General features: G+C 38.1%; 1 protein-coding gene across 1 annotated transcript in view; it reads right to left on the minus strand.

The window, feature by feature from the left end:
- The window catches only part of LOC137636554 (protein GPR107), a 43,797-nt gene extending 26,917 nt beyond the window's left edge, over positions 1-16,880 (minus strand). The window contains exon 1 of the mRNA XM_068368953.1: positions 16,694-16,880. Within this exon, the coding sequence (XP_068225054.1) occupies positions 16,694-16,789 (96 nt within the window). The 5' untranslated portion in view covers positions 16,790-16,880. The remainder of the gene's footprint in view (positions 1-16,693) is intronic.
- Between the last annotated feature and the right edge of the window lie 4,679 nt (positions 16,881-21,559).

Below are 21,559 nucleotides of genomic sequence, written 5' to 3' on the forward strand. Positions count from 1 at the left end.
TGGAAAAGCAAGATGCTATAAGCCCAGGGGCTCCAATAGGGAAAAATAGCCCAGTGAGGAAAGGAAATAAGGAAATAAATAACTGAAGAGAACAAATTAACAATAAATCATTCTAAAAAAAGTAATGTCAAAAGAGATATATCATATATAAACTATTAACAACGTCAACAACAAATATGTCATATATAAACTATAAAAAGACTCATGTCCGCCTGGTCAACAAAAAAGCATTTGCTCCAACTTTGAACTTTTGAAGTTCTACTGATTCAACAACCCGATTAGGAAGATCATTCCACAACTTGGTAACAGCTGGAATAAAACTTCTAGAGTACTGCGTAGTATTGAGTCTTATGATGGAGAAGGCCTGGCTATTAGAATTAACTGCCTGCCTAGTATTACGAACAGGATAGAATTGTCCAGGGAGATCTGAATGTAAAGGATGGTCAGAGTTATGAAAAATCTTATGCAACATGCATAATGAACTAATTGATCGACGGTGCCAGAGATTAATATCTAGATCAGGAATAAGAAATTTAATAGACCGTAAGTTTCTGTCCAACAAATTAAGATGAGAATCAGCAGCTGAAGACCAGACAGGAGAACAATACTCAAAACAAGGTAGAATAAAAGAATTAAAACACTTCTTCAGGATAGATTGATCACCGAATATCTTAAAAGACTTTCTCAATAAGCCAATTTTTTGTGCAATTGAAGAAGACACAGACCTTATATGTTTCTCAAAAGTAAATTTGCTGTCAAGAATCACGCCTAAAATTTTGAAAGAGTCATACAAATTTAAAGAAACATTATCAATACTGAGATCCGGATGTTGAGGAGCCACCGTCCTTGACCTACTTACAATCATACTTTGAGTTTTGTTAGGATTCAACTTCATACCCCATAATTTGCACCATGCACTAATTTTAGCTAAATCTCTATTAAGGGATTCACCAACCCCAGATCTACATTCAGGGGATGGAATTGATGCAAAGAGAGTAGCGTCATCTGCATATGCAACAAGCTTATTTTCTAGGCCAAACCACATGTCATGTGTATATAGTATGAAAAGTAATGGGCCAAGAACACTACCCTGTGGAACACCGGATATCACATTCCTATACTCACTATGGTGCCCATCAACAACAACTCTTTGAGATCTACTACTTAAAAAATCAATAATAATGCTAAGAAACGACCCACCCACTCCCAACTGTTTCAGTTTGAAAACAAGGGCCTCATGATTAACACGGTCAAAGGCAGCACTAAAATCAAGGCCAATCATACGAACTTCCCGACCACAATCAAGGGATTTCTGCACTGCATTGGAGATTGTAAGAAGGGCATCACATGCTCCAAGGCCTTTACGAAAACCAAATTGCAAACTAGGGAATAGATGATTACCTTCAGCAAACCTATTAAGACGTTTTGCCAGAAGACGTTCAAAAACTTTAGATAATATGGGAGTTATGGAAATTGGGCGGTAATCAGTGGGACTTGAGCTACCACAAACACATTTACATAGAGGAGTAACATTACCAATTCTCCAACAAGTGCTAAAAGCTCCTCTTCTTGCTAACTTGCGTAAAATAACAGATAACTTAGGAGCTAAGAAATCTGCTGTCTTTATAAAAAACAAAGGAAAAATACCATTAGGGTCTACACCTCCATAAGCATCAAGGTCCATCAACAGAGCTTTAATCTCACGAGATCGAAAAGCTAAACTAGTTAGTTTAGCCTCAGGAAAACAGGAATGAGGAAGTTCAAGTTTTTCATTACTCTGTTTACTGTCAAAAACATCAGCCAAAAGGGTTGCCTTTTCCTTTGGACAGTGAGTGACTGAGCCATCTGGTTTAAGTAAAGGAGGAACTGTTGCATCTACACCAAAGAGTGCAGATTTAAGGGTAGACCACCATTTATGTTCCTGAGTTGTACCAGAGAGGGTTTCTTTTATGATTAAATTGTACTCCTTTTCAGTTGAGGCATAAACTCTCTGAGCTAAAGCTCGAAGCTGAGTATAGTTGTTCCAGGTCAAATCTGATCTGTTACCCTTCCAAAGGTGATAGGCCTCCTGCTTCTCCAAATAAGCACGTCTGCAATCATCATTGAACCACGGTTTGTCCTTCACTCGGTACCTTAGCACACGAGAAGGGATACGCCTATCAATTATGTTGACTAGATTCTCATTCAAAGGGACAACAGGATCTACACTATTATATAATTGTGACCAATTCAAGCACAAAAGATCATGCAAAATCCCATTCCAGTCTGCTTGGGATTTCATATAAATTTTACAAGAATATGATATATCAGGGACAGGGTGCTCAGTCTTCACTAATAATGAAATCAAGGCATGATCAGAAGTCCCGACTGGAGAACCAACCTTACTAGTTATAACGCCAGGGGAGTCAGTGTATACGAGGTCCAAGCAATTACCAGACCTGTGAGTAGCTTCATTTATGATTTGCTCACAGCCTGATTCCGAGGCAAAGTCTAAAGCTCTTAAGCCATGGCGATCGGTAGGAGAGATAGAACTCAACCACTCCCTATGGTGAGCATTAAAATCACCAACAAAGACAAACGAAGGGACCTATTAGGGACCTATGGTTGTGGTTCTATCAGGGACCTATGGTTGTGGTTCTATTAGGGACCTATGGTTGTGGTTCTATCAGGGACCTATGGTTGTGGTTCTATCAGGGACCTATGGTTGTGGTTCTGTCAGGGACCTATGGTTGTGGTTCTATCACGCCCCAGTTACTGTACCGACACTCATTAGAGTGAGCGACCTAGGTTTATTCCTGGCATTCCACGCATTCTTTTTTTCTCTGGTATATTTAGCAATAACTATGCCTTAGAAATGGTGCTAGAGGAGCATTTCACGAGGCGGCACAGGTCGAGCCCAGAAATAGATTTTTCCTTCGTCAAAATCCCTTTTTCTGGGCTCCGACCCGTGCCGCCCAGTGAAATGCTCCTTTAACATCATTTCTAAGGTAAAAACTGCTATGAATTTACCAGAGAAAAATTTGTATGGGAATGCTAGGTTGAACCCAGCTCGCTCACCTTAATAAGGTGTCGGTATAATACTGGGGTGCTGAATAAATCACAACCAGAGGCCTCGCACCATTTAGATATCTCCTGTCAACATCCCCAAACAGCGAGGTGCTGTTCCCTTTTTTTATGAAGTATATACACTTTGAGCAGCTTACAGTCAAAGCTAAATATTCTATCAGCTGTAAAGATAAATCTAAATTCTCTTAATACCAAGCAAGTTCACAAAAAAGGCACATGAAATATTAAAGTTCATCCGTACAACATTTAAAAACCTGAATACTGTACACAATAGCCTTACCCTAAAAAAATGGACTACCGTTCGTTCAAAACAACCAAACTAAATGAAAAAAAATATACCTTTGTCAACCTCTTCTTCAACTCACAAGTTGAATACAGAATGCCAATTGAAAAGTACTGCTGTTCCATGTACATAACCACCTGGTGTGCCAGGTGACAGGACGTATGAAAATAAGAATAAATGGAAAACAACTCATGTCGTGTTTTTATTTTTACAATGCCAAAGTGAATATGAGATGGAATTGTAAGTGAAACTATGGCTTCCAGGGCACAAAATGTCAAAAACAGTAAAAAATAAATTCTTTTATACTGCTTTAAAATAAATTACTGGTGCTAGTTTGAGTATAAACGAATTATATTAAAAGTTTTTCATCAATTATAAATTTTAAGTGCTCAGTAGATAATCGCAAAAGCTCTGACAAACTGTCGTAGTGTTTCCTAAATTTATTGAAATTCTGAGGAGTTTATCAACATACTGGCAACTTGCAATGATCACTATTCCAGTTGTTAACTACAAAAATGGTACCTCATTGAAATGAAAATTATCAAAATTATCCAAATTATCAAACCTCTACCACTAAAAGAACTGATACCAACATACAAACGCAACATAGATGACACTACAAAAAGAATCTATCATGCTGAAAATAAAACGTCAATGCCTTCCAAATTAACATCCCCGTTTCTATTGAATTAAACTAGAAAGGCAAAAGATGAAAGGCTTAATGAAGGAAAATAGGAAAAATAAAACAAGTCCAGCAGCCATTAGGAATTAGATAGCTAAAGAATCCATGACTGCTAGTAAAAAGTAAGAACACCAATATCATCTTTTCATAGAATCCTTCAAGTCCTTTGGAGTTAGAATACATCATGTCATTTACCTAACAAATTCAAAAGCAAAGGGCAGTTTTACGAATTTCAATTCAGTGACTCGGGAAGATTTATCTTCCCTGGTTTTAAGGTCGCTCATGAATGGCAGAGGCAAGGGACAGTGACATTGCCCTAGCAATCAGGACAATGCCCTACAGACTGACCATATATTATATGATCAGCGCCCAAGCCTCCTCTCCACCCAAGCTAGGACCAGGGAGGGCCAGGCAGTGGCTGCTGATGACTCAGCAGATAGACCTATAGGCTCCCCCAAACCCCCCAACCGGCACTAACAAGTCTGAGTGGGATTTGAACCCCCGACTAGTAATCTGGAATGATTACTATAATTCTTCTTTAACTTTGCTAAGGAGAAGAAATGGCGGCAAATGAAGAAGCATACATCTTCCACTGATGACTGCAAAAGATGACCCTCTCTAAATGGTAGTGCTGTGGGTCCAAAACTAAACGGCTTTTTGTGTTTATGGTTGACTGGTTTTCACCTCCTGGACTGATCTTGCTTCTGCCTATTTATCAAGGCACTTCCCCCAATTTTGGGAGGTAGCTGACATCAAACAAATGAAGAAAAGGGGACATTTCCTCTCTCTGCTCCTCTCAGCATGATGAGGGATTCTGCTGTGGGTCCAAAATTAAACGGCTTTTTGTGTTTATGTTTGAGTGGTTTTCACCTCCTGGACTGATCTTGCTTCTGCCTATTTGTCAAGGCACTTCCCACAATTATGGGAGGTAGCCCACATCAAACAAATGAAAAGGGGACCTTTCCTCTCTCCTCTCCTCCCAGCCTGACGAGGGATTTAGCCGAGTTTGGCTGGTCTTGCTTAATACAAGCAAATTACCTTTGCCCTATTCCATACATAATTGACAAAACAAGTAAACAAATCAGACCAAAATAGATAAATATGAAATGCTGAAACAATTTCCACTGTAATACAGGACTGAATCTATATCTATCAATACTCCTAAACACCTTAACCCAATTTAAAGATTTAAAATTCTTGATACACTGGAGACAACTTATGGTGCGAAAAGCCTAGTACTGAAAAAAGAATCAAACTCCTTCAATTCATTTTTTAAGAGAATAAACAATCAATATTAGGTGGTAAACCAACTTAACCCTTTTACCCCCAGGCTATTTGGAACTTTCCAACCCTTAACCCCCAGGTGTTTTTTTTTTCAAGCACATTTTGCAATATATATATTCTAAATTGCTCTTCCAGCCTTAATTTTCGTCATAGAGAGGTCAGGTTGGTCTCATTCTTTTGGAAAATGCCCGAAGTTTCTCATAAAGTTATCAAAAATATGCAAAAAAAATATAAATAGCAGTATTTTGCAAGGACGTACCAGTACGACCATGGGGGTAAAGGGATGAGTTTTGTGAAACGTACCAGTACGTCCATTGGGGGTAAAAGGGCTAAGGGCTAAATAGCAACCGATTCAGAAATTTCCCGCAGAATGATATAAAGAACCAAATAAGCGGGAGGGCTACTACAAAGCATTTAAGCACATCCACAGAAAACTCACAAAAATTATGGGGTTATGACTGGACTAAAAAAATCTAGATGAAAACAATCCTCAACAAAGAGAGCAAAGAAAAGTGTCCTCTACATAATCCACAACAAATTCAATGGGAAATCACATTAGTATTAGTATTACTTGCTAAGCAACTACCTTAATTGGAAAAGCAGGATGCTATAAGCCCAGGGAAAATAGCCCAGTGAGGAAAGGAAACAAGGAAAAAGAGAACTATTTCAAGAACAGTAACAACATTAAAATAACTATCTCCTATATAAACTTTAACAAAACAAGAGATAGAGAAATAAGAGAAGTGTCTGCCCGAGTGTACCCTCAAGCAAGAGAACTATAAGAAGACAGTGGAAGACCATAGTACAGAGGCTATGGCACTACCCAAGACATTAGTACTATACTTAACAAACATTGTAATTCCCTAACCAATAGAATCTAGCCCTCCTTCTATTCCAGAGAGGGCTCCTCCTATTCCAGAAAGGGCTCCTTCTATTCCAGAAAGGGCTCCTTCTATTCCAGAAAGGGCTCCTTCTATTCCAGAAAGGGCTCCTTCTACTCCAGAAAGGGCTCCTCCTATTCCAGAAAGGGCTCCTTCTATTCCAGAAAGGGCTCCTTCTATTCCAGAAAGGGCTCCTTCTATTCCAGAAAGGGCTCCTTCTATTCCAGAAAGGGCTCCTCCTATTGCAGAAAGGGCTTCTCCTATTCCCGAAAGGGCTCCTTCTATCCCAGAAAGGGCTCCTTCTATCCCAGAAAGGACTCTTTCTATTCCAGAAAGGGCTCCTTCTATTCCAGAAAGGGCTCCTTCTATCCCAGAAAGGGCGCCTTCTATCCCAGAAAGGGCTCCTTCTATCCCAGAAAGGACTCTTTCTATTCCAGAAAGGGCTCCTTCTATTCCAGAAAGGGCTCCTCCTATTCCAGAAAGGACTCCTTCTATTCCAGAAAGGGCTCCTTCTATTCCAGAAAGTTATACCTATCTGAAAAGCCTCAGATCTAAAACCGATGTGGTTTTTGTCATCTTTATAGCAAACATAAAAAAAATATCAACAAAAAAGGGAAATAAATATGCTTGCCATACGCAAACCACAAAAATATTTCTAATGCATTTCAGAAGCATATAAAAATGCAATCACTTGCATTACAACTGAGTCCTTCAATAAATGCAGCACAATCACAAGAAAACCAAATATATGTAGTGCATATGATGGAAAAGTTACGATAGGATTTTAATATTAAATAACAATCTGGATAAAGTCTGAATAACAAACATTATAAAAATGAAAAACAGTATCACAACATTTCTCTCTGCAATGCTTCACATTGGATGTTTAATGTGCCTGCAAAAGGATTGTTACATCATTAAGAAAGGAATTTAAATTCTTAATCAAGCAGTTCAACTTGTATTCGGAAGTTCTGGTACGCTTAACCAAAAATTTGCATCTGTACACAAAATGTAATCGTATGTTAATAAAAAAAAAATCTTACAAAGATTTAAAATTAATAATCACATAAGTGGGACACAAAACCACAAGCACTAAAAAGAGTAATAAATAAACAATTGAATAATTATGAATTTTGTACATAATACAATACAGTATTGAAAACTGAAGCACCAGTCATGCGGTAAATTAATCTAAGGACATTACCGTATAGGCTACTAAAATTGCATGCAATATCTGTCTAGAATGAAGAGCCAAGATAAAAAACTATACAGAGTAAAACTTATCATAATAAATATATTTTTCTTCATCCAATATTCTTTTATATAAGCCCATTGGTTTGTAAATTTCTTAGAATCACAGGATTTCCCAACATATTACACTTGTAAACAGTCATAATATTTCTATACAGAACATAGTATTGATTTATGAACATCATTATTGATGTTCATTACTGTTTCATGTAGATTTCTACCAACATCACTTTAATAGCATTCTCATCCTTCCAAACTATGTCAGTGACTTGTGACAACTTCCATAAAAATCATCAAAAGATGACATCTCTACAGGCTAAGGTACTTAAGATCATTCTCAGTAACTTGTGCCGCAACTTATCTTGTTCAGCAATATTATTCCTCCCTGTGCAATCCAACACCACATTACATCATCAATCCAATAGTAAATTCATGTCATTTTGACAGTAACAAAGAGGGTAATAATTTGTGAAAGTTGTTTTCCTGAAGATTGTACACTTCAAACTAATCACAAAAATGTACCTCGATGGTCCACCCCAAAAACTCCTCGATTTCCTAAAGGTATAACACTATCAGTAACAACAGAGATAAATAACAGCACATAAATTTAGGAAAACAAAGAATCATACATTGAGTCTGACATAAAAATATTCTTTAAAATCACCTGCACGTGTTCCAATAGTCAATAGAAACTCAAAAATCTAATACTATAACACTAAAGCTTTGTGCTTCTTTAAAAAAAAAAAACTACCCCTTTCCTCACTTTAAAACTATCAAGTTGAATAATCTCGGTTCATTTCACTAAATCATTTATAAGAAAATGGAAATAAATATATTTGAACAAATCATTTACAAAAATCTTGCAAAAAATGGTATACATAATAACTAACATGTCAATGCCATGCAAGAAAATTAAAAAGGATTTTGCAATAGAGATGAATTCATAAAGCAAGGATTAAATTCTGTCTAAATAATTTCTATCTATTACTGCTCTACCTACAGCTACATAAAATTCAGCCAACACCCATTACTTATAGATATTCATTCAATTTCATGATTGCTATAACAGTGTGCAATAACTTTATATTAAAACACTCACAGAATTGTTTATAATTAATTTGAATGAAAATAATCTAAGCCATTAGTACAGAAAAATTTATATTAAATAATCCTTTTACCCCCAAAGGACGTACTGGTACGTTTCACAAAACCCATCCCTTTACCCCCATGGACGTACCGGTACGTCCTTGCAAAAAAATGCTATAAAAAAATTTTTTTTTCATATTTTTGATAATTTTTTTTAAAAATTCAGGCATTTTCTAAGAGAATGAGACCAACCTGACCTCTCTATGACAAAAATTAAGGCTGTTAGAGCAATTTAAAAAAAAATATACTACAAAATGTGCTGGGAAAAAAATAACCCCTTGGGGGTTAAGGGTTGGAAATTTCCAAAGAGCCTGGGGGTAAAAGGGTTAATATATCAAAATTAGCCACCCTATACAGTAAATGAATATCAAAATTAATTAAAATAATACTGCAAAATACTGTATGGTTACTAGCTGTTCATCCACACTGCAGGCAAGCATTCAAGCCTCGTTCACTCTTATAGTCAAGACTTGAGGGGTTAGATTAGGCCGGACATTAAAATAAATGACTTTGGTTTCTACCATCATCTCCTCCTATGCCTATTGACGCAAAGGGCCTCAAGGATTCATTGGCTAAATACATCAAAGGATAGCCAGTTCCTTGTGATGCGCAGCGCCTGTCTAACTAAGGCAAGTGAACCCTGCCGGTACATACTAATTCTAGTATGCAGTTCTCTTGCTTGAGGGTACACTCGAGCACACTAATCTGTCTTATTTCTCTTCCTCTTGTTTTGTTTTATAGTTTATGTAGGAGATATTTATTTTAATGTTGTTACTCATTAAAATATTGTATTTTCCTTTTTTCCTTTCCTCACTGGGCTATTTTCCCTGTTGAACCCTCTGGGCTTATAGCATCTTGCTTTTGCAACTAGGGTTGTAGCTTAGCTAGTAGTAATAATAATAATAATAATAATAGTAAGATCAACCGCCAGGCATCAGGAGTAAAAGCCGAAGAGACCGTTTGTCCATCGTCTTAAACCCAATTCATCCGCCTGCTGCCAGTGACTTCATCGAGATTTAGGGGTGCATTTCCTCCACATCCAAAGCCCTCATTACTTCACCAAGTTGCTCATCCGCTTATACGAGCATAACAGTTGGCAAACATTGATGGCTAAGATATACAGTAAAGCCTAGCACGGTATAGGTTTGTATAGTTATGAAAAGTAGAAAGTTATACAAATTTTTAGTATGTTCTTATGTGGATACAACCCGTTGTCATTTAAGAGAGGAATATTCCTTAGGTGAGAGAAGTCTTCACAGTCTGACGAACATATGTCTATCCCTAACCCAGATACATAATAAATGATATCTTAGAACAGCTCGTATGAGAGGCAGGGTCTAGATATCTTCCTCAAGGTTTAATTTCGGTTACAGCAGAAGGAACTGTATTGTAAATTTTATCTAACCTACAACAAAATGTCACAAGGAAATTCTTACCTATATAGGGGCCTTCAAAGCAGGTATATTACTCCTGATTGAGAGATATCAGGTCAAGGGGAAGTGGGATGGAACTCGTTCAATCCATTTATTCCGACATTCACACATCCACTTGTTCCGACATTCACACATCCTCTTATTCCGAGAATAACCTATGACGTGTCAGAAGTGATAAAAAGTTAGTTGCTCTGTAAGGCCAAGTCCTAAACTATCTGTCAAGTGATCTATGGATACAGTCCACAAGATAATGAGCCGTAAAGATGGTCTGTCTTTGCCAGACTCTGGCACTAAGGACCTGGGCTACCAAGTGGCTTTTGCAGAATGCATGGGTTACAGCAACACCACGTATATCATGAACTGTAGGAGGGGCCCAAGGCAGCACTTCTCCAGCGACCAAACGGAGATAATGTAGTGTTTGTCACCCTCTTTTAGTTGTAACTTGAACTCAAGAACAAGTTTGGAGTTCTACGATGAAATAGAGCAGTTCTCTAAGGTAACATCGAAGCTCCCCTTCAGGACAAAGCAACAGACTGTCTAGATAATGATTGCCGAGATGGAAAGGAGTCAAATCTGATCTAAAAAACTGAAGGATTCTGGATCTTTGTTACAAACTTGGGAATAAAAGTAAAGATTGATCTTTCCACCACCTCCTAGAGTGTGATATCCGATAAGCCATGTAGTTCACTCACTCTTTTAGAGGAAGCTAAGGCTAGGAGAAATACTGTCTTCAAAGTGAGATCTATGTCTGATGCTTGATGAATAGGTTCATAAGGCGCCATCTTGAGAGACCTTAGCACCTTAATCATATTCCAAGATGCGGGTTTTAGTTCCCTAGGTGGGCAAGTCTGCTTGAAACTTTTAATCTGAACTGAAATTTCCCACCATGAGAGATGGATGCGATTCAATCTGAAAACCTGGATTAAGGCTGAGCAATAGCCTTCCACAGCTGTGACTGAGAGACTTTTTCTTTCGTAGGAATACTAGAAAATCTACAAATAGGGGAATAGTGGCCTTGAGTGGTGCAGTAACCCCCTGCGACACTTCCATTATGAGGTCTTTTAGTGATACTTTCAAATAAAAGCAGGGGATCATCATACTCATAGTCAAAGGAGGGTGACAGTCTGTGAATGGGACGCATAATATCCAAAATAAAAAGCCTCTGATGTCTGCTCAACACATTCGTCAGGGGCTCTTTGGATTCATCTGGGTAGAGGGATAACTATTCCCACTCGCATTGTCAGATACTAAGGATACTTGTACAGTACCTCGTGATAGGTGTGCCTGAGCCAGAGCCCAAGGATCAGAACCATTATGGATTAAGTCAGGCTCACTATGCTCCCTAGAAGATAAAACATCAATAAAATCAATATCATGTTGAATATGACCGCCATCCTTAGATACCAGGGTTTTGGGATACTCCGATAAAAAGGGATCCAAGTGGGAGATATCGAGTGGCGTAAGAGAAGGCTTTTGCTTACTGCTCTCAAAAGAGGAAGAAAGAGAAGAACGGTCTCTTTTACGATGAGCACCAGACTTCTCCCACGTGAAGGGCAGCCCCTCCCATCAAAAACCACAAGTTGATGAATAAGAGCACTGATTTGCAAGGCAACTCAGGCACAATGTATGGGGCTCTACCTCAAGGTTCCACAAGGGAGCCCTTCAAGGCTGGGGGCAAGTACTGTATGTGTACTACCTTGAGCACAAATCATAATTACAGGCACACAAGGAAAAGGAAAGGCACTAAGGTTAAGCACAACACAGCGTGAAGAGCGGTCGTAGCGTATGTCTATTCCGTGCGACACCTAGGAGAAGAGTGGACAGAGGATGGTACCCTTGCCCGCAGTGTGGATGAACAGCTGATAACCATGCAATGTTACCAGCATCCCATAAATTCTTTCTTTCTTGTTGTAGCAAAACAATTTAGGAGTAAACCCTTATAAATGACGAGGGTTTGTACATGCGTAGGAACAACTTAAAATTCATCTTTTCCTTGTCACTAAGCTCACGCATGAAGCATAAGGAATGCGTATACATTGGCAGATTCATTGGAATATCAAAATACAAAACTCCCTTTCCCTGACGATGAACCTAAATAACCACTACATTTATTACTAATGCACAGCTGCTCAAAAATAAACTTTCCTTTGTGATACTGTTACAATGACTCCAAATCCCAGTATTAATATAAATAAAATATCCAAAGCGACTATGAATCATCGTTTTTCATTGCCATTCTATCTATATATTTGCATATCATTATCGATGTTTTTACATCGGTATTTTTCTTTAATGGATGTAGACATTAATTTTTCAAATATTTTATTCATCAAATTCAATTTATAGCTATGTCTTGGTACAAGCTGACAGGCATGCAAATTTTTATTTGTCTTTAACAGGCTATACCACAACAATTTATCTCTTCTCATTGTACACAATATGTACAATACATAAATGTTACAATAAAGACACTTAGATTGTTCCATTTCAAGTAGTTATCGACAAAATGGTCACCAAATATAAAACATGTTGAAACTGCAACAAAATATCTCATATTTCTCTAAACAGTATTAATGGTGTCTGCTAAATTATCTTATACTAGTGTATGCGACCTGTCAAAAATGACGGCTAAATATTTAGATAGATTTGCAAGCACCCGCGCACTTTCACACATATTCAACACTTCCCATTCCTCACCCTTCTCTACCTACAAACCTTCTCGCCAAGGTATGGCTAATCCCTCTCCCCCTACCCGAGGGAGGGAGCAAGACTGAGTGGTTATACATCTGGCAATGCTACCGAGTGTGACCGGAAATATACATACAGGTACTGTATATATCTTTATATATATATATATATATATATATATATATATATATATATATATATATATATATATATATATATATATATATATATGCTGTAGAATATATCCAGACAAGTGCTCTTCATGTATTATATAGGGGAGATACCAAAACTCGAATACATCAAATCAGTTTCAATCTTGTCACCCTAGACTTTCAAACTCGGCTAGACTTTCAAACTCGGCTAATCTTGTCAAGTCATGAACTGACACAACTAGCCAACCCCACAACAAACGAACATAATCTAAACAGTCTAAGTTTTAAAATAAAACACTCCGTACTTTACATCATATCATGCACCGAGTAATATAGGCTACATTGAACCAAGTATGCATGCAGCCTCATGAAGATTCTCATGCTTTAATATTAAATGCATGCCTATATTTTATAAGGATTACATAAAGTAAAAAATAAAGGTCTTGGAGAAAAGGACGGAAAGTCCACAGTGAGGATGCTACCCACTCCAGAGTCAGGATCGAAGAATATTTCATAAGAGCAAAAATTTTACTTCGGAAGAGTTAAGTCGCTTCTTAATTAGTGCAAATTGCCTGTATTATTAATGGTAAAAGACAAAAATTTAATTGAGATGATAGTATAATAAGTCTAAAAATGAAGCAAGGGCTAGGGACGTACCCAGGTAGATAAATGGTAAATATACATTATTTATTTTATCTTCAGAACTAAAAGTCCAACGGGAGTAAGCCAGAGAGAAGTTCCATAACTACAAACCATGAATTAAACTAACATTGCTACCAATAGGCGTGGATTTTAAATCATACGCTTATGGTATAAACAAATCATCCCTTATCCTTAAAAGAATGCCTAGGTTATCCTTAAGATATAGATAGGCTATAAAGAATGAATATTTACCAATAATAGGTCTAGACTTAGCACTACATTCTCAGCCTCTAGCCTATAATTTACATATCCTCTAGCCTCTTCTATTGCTAAAGCCTAGCCAAGATCATCCTTTAATCTACTAAGATAACTTACTTTCCCCGATAGTTTTACCCTCTTGCAAGAGTCGGCCTAACTGGCAAAGGTATGACAAATTAATTTCATGCCATCATTGAATTAAACGTTAAAAAAAATGCAAATGATAATAATAAGCAAGGGTATAATTTTTTTGTGGAATGTGAAGGGTAACTTATTACAATAGATATTAATTAGTTCGTAATGGTTTTTTAATTTCCTTCGTAATGGTTTTTTAATTTCCAAAGTTCTGATGATTTTTATAATGTTTATATAAAACTTTTAAAGCCTTTTAACTCCCTTGAAAATCTTAGGCGATTATCGTGTATACCTAGGAATAGAGTACTTGCACAACTTCTGTTTTCACATTTGGCAATGTTTTTAGACAACAGAACCTTACATGGTTCTCAGATCAAGTCCTTATATATTTTATGACTCAGCCTACTTTTCAATAATTGGAAATTCAGTTTCCAAAATATTTTGTTTTATACAACGACAGAATCATTAAAAAAAATATATATATATAAATGTGAAATTCTACAAATCCCAAGAAATAAAACTACACAACGCAAAGACAAGACCAAGTCCACGCTATCAAACACCCTACTTAAAATCTAATATTTAAATGTCTCTATGTGAACAACATAAATTCAAAGTTTATATCATATGTTTCTGAAGAAAAAAAATTAATTAAAGAATAATCTATGTGAAAGAAAAATAACGCCAGTAATCAAATAATATAATCGTAATTATAGAAGTTTATCTTTAGTGCTTTTAACATTTTCAAGACTTTACCCTAATGATTATGGATTATCTATAATGCAATGAGGCATACATTACTGTAATTAAAGTTACTATTACTATTACTTGCTAAGCTACAACCCTAGTTGGAAATGCAGGATGCTTATAGCACAGGGGCTCCAACAGGGAAAATAGCCAAATGAATGGTTATTCTTAAGTCATAGCAAAGTTCCAATTCTAACTGTTTCATTATTAAGTGAATCTATCAGCTTATATTGCTACCATAAGCAAAAAATTGTCAATGACGAAAAACTGAAATTTTCATTTTAAAAAAGTTCTTGGATCAAAAGGTAATTTTTTCATCTTTTTATAGTACTATACATTGTATTACTTTGGTAAAATACACTAAAAAATGTAATAGTATATTATAACAAAATTCTGTTTAATCATTTTTTAAACTCTATATTTTACATGTTCTAAGGATAAATACACCTAGTTCTAGTTAGGTTAGGTTAGTAAGCTAACCTGAATTTCTTTTTTACTTTTTAGGGATTATTTCTCGCCCTCCATCAGACACTAAGAGTCTGTTCAGGAGGGCCTTGATGTGTGAAAATAATTTCTTTCCCGTTTATATTTTGCTCTGTATCTTTTCAGTTATTCGCTAGCATTTGTATTCAGGCTTAATAGTTTTCAACCTCTTATTATTCCTAAACTCAAAAACCTCATTTTCCCAATAAGGTACTCCATTATTGTTAGTCTGGGGGGGGGTCCTTTTTTTCTATATAAAATTTGTTGGAAAACTATGGCAAGAATTGTTCAAATATATGAAAAAAAAAATAAAGGAGCCTTTGTAGTTTATTGGGACAGAGTGAAAACCCACATTTTACAAACGGACATAAGAACATCACCTAACCGAATGTTCCCTACCTAACCTAACCTTACCTAAATTAACCGTCCTGACCTAATCTAACCTTACCTAAATTAACCGACCTAACCTAACCTAAATTAACCGACCTAACCTAACCTTACCTAATTTAACCGACCTAACCTAACCTTACTAACCAACCTAACCTAACATTACCTAAATTAACCGACCTAACCTAACCTTACCTACCTAACCTAATGTTCTCCACCTAACCTAACCTATGACTCATATCCTTACATATTTACTCACAGGGGGGCTAATCCCACAGGGACACCCCTTAGACTGCCCTACTCTTATCTTACCTTGTCCCAACGAACTACATTCACCCCAAAATAAATGCTTATTTTCATCTCCAAAATACATTACTCTCATAAACTAAAAATTTAGCTTGTTAATTTGATTAAATTTATGATTAAAGGCAGTGCAACCAGTGTTGGGGCCTAAGAGGCCCTTCAGCATGCCCGGGAGCAACTGGGGGGGAAAACCCGTAGTTGCACCACGACATAGAAGTCGAGAGATTGGACAGTAAAACGACTCAATAAAGCATTTGTAGGAAGTTGGTTCGCACCTCGGTAAAATTTTAGGAGGCCTTTTCGAAGTAAACGGGCGTTTTCCTATTGGTAAAAGTTGGATTTTACTAGGAAAGGTTTCCCCGACCGTAACTACAGTAATACCAGCACCCCTAAGTAACAATACAGCTCGCTGTACGAGGCTCGCATAGGGCCATCTTGAATAAGCGGTTTAGGGTAAGCATCGGAAAAGAAGTGGTTTGCCTAACATTGACGGTCACGAAAAGCATCAAACAAAAAAAGCTAAATAAAAAGCAGTTTGATAAATATATTTAGCCAGAAACTAATTTGCCATACCATCAAACATCTAGCCTCCTATTCCCCCCCAACATAGGCTACGGTAAAGGGGTAGGTTACGGCACAATAGTAGGCTATGTCTAGCCTTGAAAATTTACAAGAAAGAAAACATTCAAAAGGACTCAATTTGCCTACTTGGGGCCTTTAATTTAGGCACAACTGGGACACTACAATAAGAAATAAGAAGCCAGCATATCTAAGAAACGACAACGACCAAAAACGTCACACAAGGGAGTTGAACAGCTGACCTGAGCTTTACCCACTTCGGCTCAAAACTTAATTACCGAAATATACATTACCGTGATAGTCAGCTTGTGCTTTCTCGCGAGAACACCTTGCCCTAATATAACTGTCAGGGCTATGAGCAGTTTTAAATAAAACATATGCCTGCCCATTTTTTCCCCAGACGGATTTATCACCGTAAATTGTAAACTTTTCGCGGGATTAATGGTCGGCGTTTCGCGATCAGCTGTCACCTAAACATGGACGTTGTTGCGTTGTGCGAGGCGAAGTGGTGGGTGGATTAGTACTGTCTCTTAGTATTGGCTAAACAATATACCATTTTATTATATAAAAGTCTTATTTAATCATTTATAAAATATATTAAAATAAGTACCAATATTTTAAAAATATTTTTAATACTCTATTTTATCTTTTTAAGCTCAAAGTAGCATTATGATCTTTTATATTGGTGAAGCAATATAGCTTTTGATTATATAAAAGTCGTATCTAATCATTTATAAAATACATAAAAATAAATATTAGTATTTCTAAAACCCCTTTAATACTCAACTTTATCTTTTTAAGCTAAAAGTAGCATTATGGTCTACAAAATTCTGAGAGCTATTACTACTAGGTGATTTATATACCAAATGGATGTTGTTACGTTGTGCGAGAAGAAATGACGAGATGATTGGTATTGTATCTTAGTATTGGTGAAGTAATATAGCTTTTAATTATATAAAAGTCTTATTTAATCATTTTCAAAATATAATTAAATAAAATAGAATATTTTTGAAATTATTTTAATACTCGATTTTATCTTTTAAAGCTAAAAGTATCATTACAATCTACAAAATTTTGAGAGTTATTACTACTATGAGATTTATATATCAAATGGATGGCCATTAGAACGCGAAGGTGGACACGAAAGTCAGCAAATTTAGGCATTTTAGTCAGGGTTGCCAGTTTGGCCTTTTTTCCGGCCAAAAAAAACTCAAATTTGACCTTTTGCATTTAAATAGGTTGGCCTTTAGTAATATGAAAAAAGCCGTCCCTTAAATACTATATTTTTGACCTTTTTCTATTAATGGGTTGACCTTTTAAAGCCTCTTGTCGGGAATTTCGACCCGATCAATCGAAATTCCCGCCATTTGACTTCACCTACGACTACGTCAAATTGGAGGGAGAGGAGAAACTCGCGGGCGAATGAATGTAGTTCCAGACGTGAACGTTTAGAGCCAAAAAAGGAAACCACCTGGTAGGAAGGCGCTGAGACTAATAAAATCAATTGCTGGTAATTTAAGATTAGGAAAAATAAAGTCATTCTGTTGTAACATGATAAAAAAATCCAATGTAGAAATTTAGGTTCAGGGCAAATTTGCGCCAAAAAGGTGACGTCGGGGGTTGCAAGGATAGCTCGTCCTCTTTGATCCAACGTCCCCAACCGAAGTAAGTCCCCTCTAATTGTTATCTCTCCTCTCTACCTTGTCTACCAGGTTGGTTGTAGTAGAAGTTTGTGTGCAAGACGTTTAGTTTTTTATATCGCAGTTTAGTGTAGAGATCCTTGTGATTGGGGATCTGAATCCTGAGTTAAATAAGAATAGGGATATTTGGTGTGTGATTCGTTGTGTATTGAATTCGAATTGGCACTATTTTCAGTTTGTTAATGAGTCCGGTGTGGACTTTGTGCTTGAAGAGCACATGCTACATTACCTAGGGTCAGTCTTGTTTTTCAGTAAGTCTTGTGAATGCTTTAGAATGTTGTTTGTCTTTATCAGAGTTTATTTTTGTAATAAAACTGTAAATTTTATCGCCGTATTTTAGTTAACTCCTGGAGGGTTTTGGCGAGTCTTGCCTCTTCAAGGCCTTGCGATCCGCCCAGTACATCGGGCAAATATAATAAACTGGTGAAAATCACGACATTTGGTCCTTCGAACCGGATCGCAAGCGCTTCCCAGAGCCGGACAGGACTAATTTAAAATATGAGCTTTTGAGAGAGAGAGAGAGACGAACAATTAAGGTCCTCTACGTCCCGATGTGCGATCGCCCACGTGGGTCAGTTCTTTGAGTCCCTTCTTAACGTTAAATTATCCTTTTTCCTTGCCTTGTCCAACCCCCCCAAACGTAAAGTAATTAAGATGGCTGTGTCCACGATCGTGCATATCGAGGCGTCGATGGGCCTACTGGAGGATTTGCTTAGCGAAACGCAAAGGGCGCTGATAGAGACTTACTCTGAGTCCGTTTACCAGAATTTGGTAACGGAGTTGCAGGCAGAGGTCCGACAGCTTAAAGAGCTATACAAGAGCCAGCGCGTTAAGCTAGAAACTAGTTTCGAAGCCCGAATTAGGCATATGTTAGGTGAAGCGACACGTGCTTCCACTCTATTGTACAATAGAATAGATAAAGTGAAAGGCCCTTCAACGGGGAATGTTGCCCTCCCCAGGTTGAAGCCGCTGCCTCTCCCCACGTTTGAAGGGGAAGTGCAAGAGTACGCATCGTACCGTGAACTATTCACGATCCACGTGGATCGAAGAGCCGATTTAGACGAAGTGTCTAAATTCACGTATTTATTGGGGACGTTGGGCAAGGAGCCGCTCAGGATTATCAAATCTCTGAGTGTCACCGCCGCGAACTATAGTGTAGCATTAGATTTATTAGATAAGCAGTATGGCAACGTGCACCAAACACTCGTGATTCTGCACCGCAAGTTAGCAAACATCTTTGTGCCGTCACTAAACCCAGTAGAATTAAAAAGGTTCCGTTTTGAGTTAACCATCATTATTGAGCAAATCAAAAGACTTAGTACCAATGACTTAGGCCAGGGCATGGTCATGAGCCTCATTAATCAAAAATTGTCAGAGGGAAAACTATACCGCAAGGTGGTAGAGCATTTGAGGAAATGCGACTATACGTTGGACGAGTTTTTTGAGGCAATAGATTTCATAGTAAGAATGTTAGAAGACGATGCATTGCAGAGAGGCGACAGTCTTGAGAGTGACAAAAGACCAGACAGTAGTGTAAGACCGAAAACCCATCCCATCCACCATAATTCCTGCCCATTTTGTAGCGAACGGCATCCGCCTCACGGATGTCGCCAAGTGACAGACGTAGCTGCTAGACGTCGCATTTTACTAAAAAGGGGTCTTTGTTTCAATTGCACGAAATCAGGCCATCGTAGCGATAAATGTCCCGTATCAAATTCCTGTAGAAACTGTAATGCTAAGCACCACACTGCGATTTGCGACGCGGGTAGACCGCAATCAATCCCTAGTCATAGTAATAGTCAATCAACAACGTCCCGCCCCGTAGTAAATGCGACGCCTGCACAGAACCAAAATGCCCCCCGGCCGTCTAAGGTTAAAGTAGAATCTAAGCCGTGCACGAGCGCAAAGATCGCGCAGAGGTCTGATGTGGACCTCCCATGCACTATCTTGCCAACAGCCATGGCAGGTATTCAACAAAGGCAAGGTAGTAAGCGATTCCGCCTATTTCTCGACTCAGGAAGCCAGAGGAGCTTCATCTCTGCAAAAATTGCCCGTCAATTAGGCCTACCGGTGGTAGGAAGAGTATCCTTGAATATAGCTCCGTTTGGTTCCGAGGAAATAAGCGGCCAATACGATGTAGTAAGTTGCAGGGTTGAAATGGGGAAAAGAATCGTGCGTATGAAATTGGTGGCACACGAACACGTGGACGTCCCGATACATAACGTGGGTTATGTTAAAGTCAGACAGCATCTGTTGACCAAGGGAGTCACGTTAGCTGATCCAGCAAACCAATCAGATACCATGAAGAACGTTCACATATTAGTTGGGGCTGATTATTTTAGCTATTTTGTCATAGGTGTAGAAAAAGTAGATGGGATAAATCTTTTCTTAACGCATAATGGTATGTCCCCGTACGGGAAGGTGCCACAGTGGCTGTTCCAAGGGGAAAGGGTCGAACAAGTAAGAACGTTGAGAGTGTGCAGAATCACGGACGAGCCATATCTGTATGATGTAGATGAGTGGTGGCGATTAGACCGTGTTGGTATCGCCCCATCTGAGCAATACACTGTTCGCGAGGCCGAGGCCGTGCGAAAGGTATCGCAAAGCGTTGTAAGAAAACCTGAGGGATATCAGGTTAGCCTACCATTCGGATCGGATGCTAGGCCAGAAACAAATTATCGTAACGCTATGGCGCAGTTGGAGTCGTTGCAGACAAAATTCAAAAAGGATAGGGAATATCTTGAACAATATCAGGGAGTGATAGATAAGTATCTCGAAGCAGGTTTTATATCAGAAGTGAAAAATCCCGTAGTGGAAGATTATTACATGCCACACTTTGGTGTTAAGAAAGACAGCCGTACCACCCCCCTTAGAATCGTGTTCAATGCCTCTGCCAAGTCACAAGGTTGCAAGTCCTTGAATGAATGTCTTTTACCTGGGCCCAATTTGGTAGAAGTAGCATACAGTTTAATTATAAGGTTTAGGTTGAATCGATATGCCATGTTAGCCGACATAAGTAAAGCATTCCATCGTGTTTTGTTAGATCCTCGTGATGCCAAATACACACGATTTCTGTGGCGCAAGGCAGCTGGTCGAGCGCTTACCTTCGCCTTTAGAGTCGTGGTGTTCGGCATTACAGCTAGTCCATTTTTGCTACAGCAAATATTAAACTGTCATTTTAAAGAGGAAGGGCGCCCAGATTTAGTAAAATCTTTTTATGTTGATAATTATCTGGCCACGTTTGAAGATATAGAACATATGAGGCAAGAGCATGAGTCTGTTCATAACATCTTAAAAAGGGCGGGTATGCCCTTAGAAGGGTGGGCCAGCAATCACTTGGCCTTCGATAGCGAGAGACAGTGGAATGAGCCTGTGAGTGTGAACGTGCTCGGGCTGCGATGGGCCCGGGACGTGGACAGATTGTGTGTGAAAGAAAGCAAAAGGATCTGTGAGTTGGGG

Source organism: Palaemon carinicauda, unplaced genomic scaffold (genome assembly GCF_036898095.1).
Source record: "Palaemon carinicauda isolate YSFRI2023 unplaced genomic scaffold, ASM3689809v2 scaffold325, whole genome shotgun sequence".
In the NCBI taxonomy this organism is placed as follows: domain Eukaryota; kingdom Metazoa; phylum Arthropoda; class Malacostraca; order Decapoda; family Palaemonidae; genus Palaemon; species Palaemon carinicauda.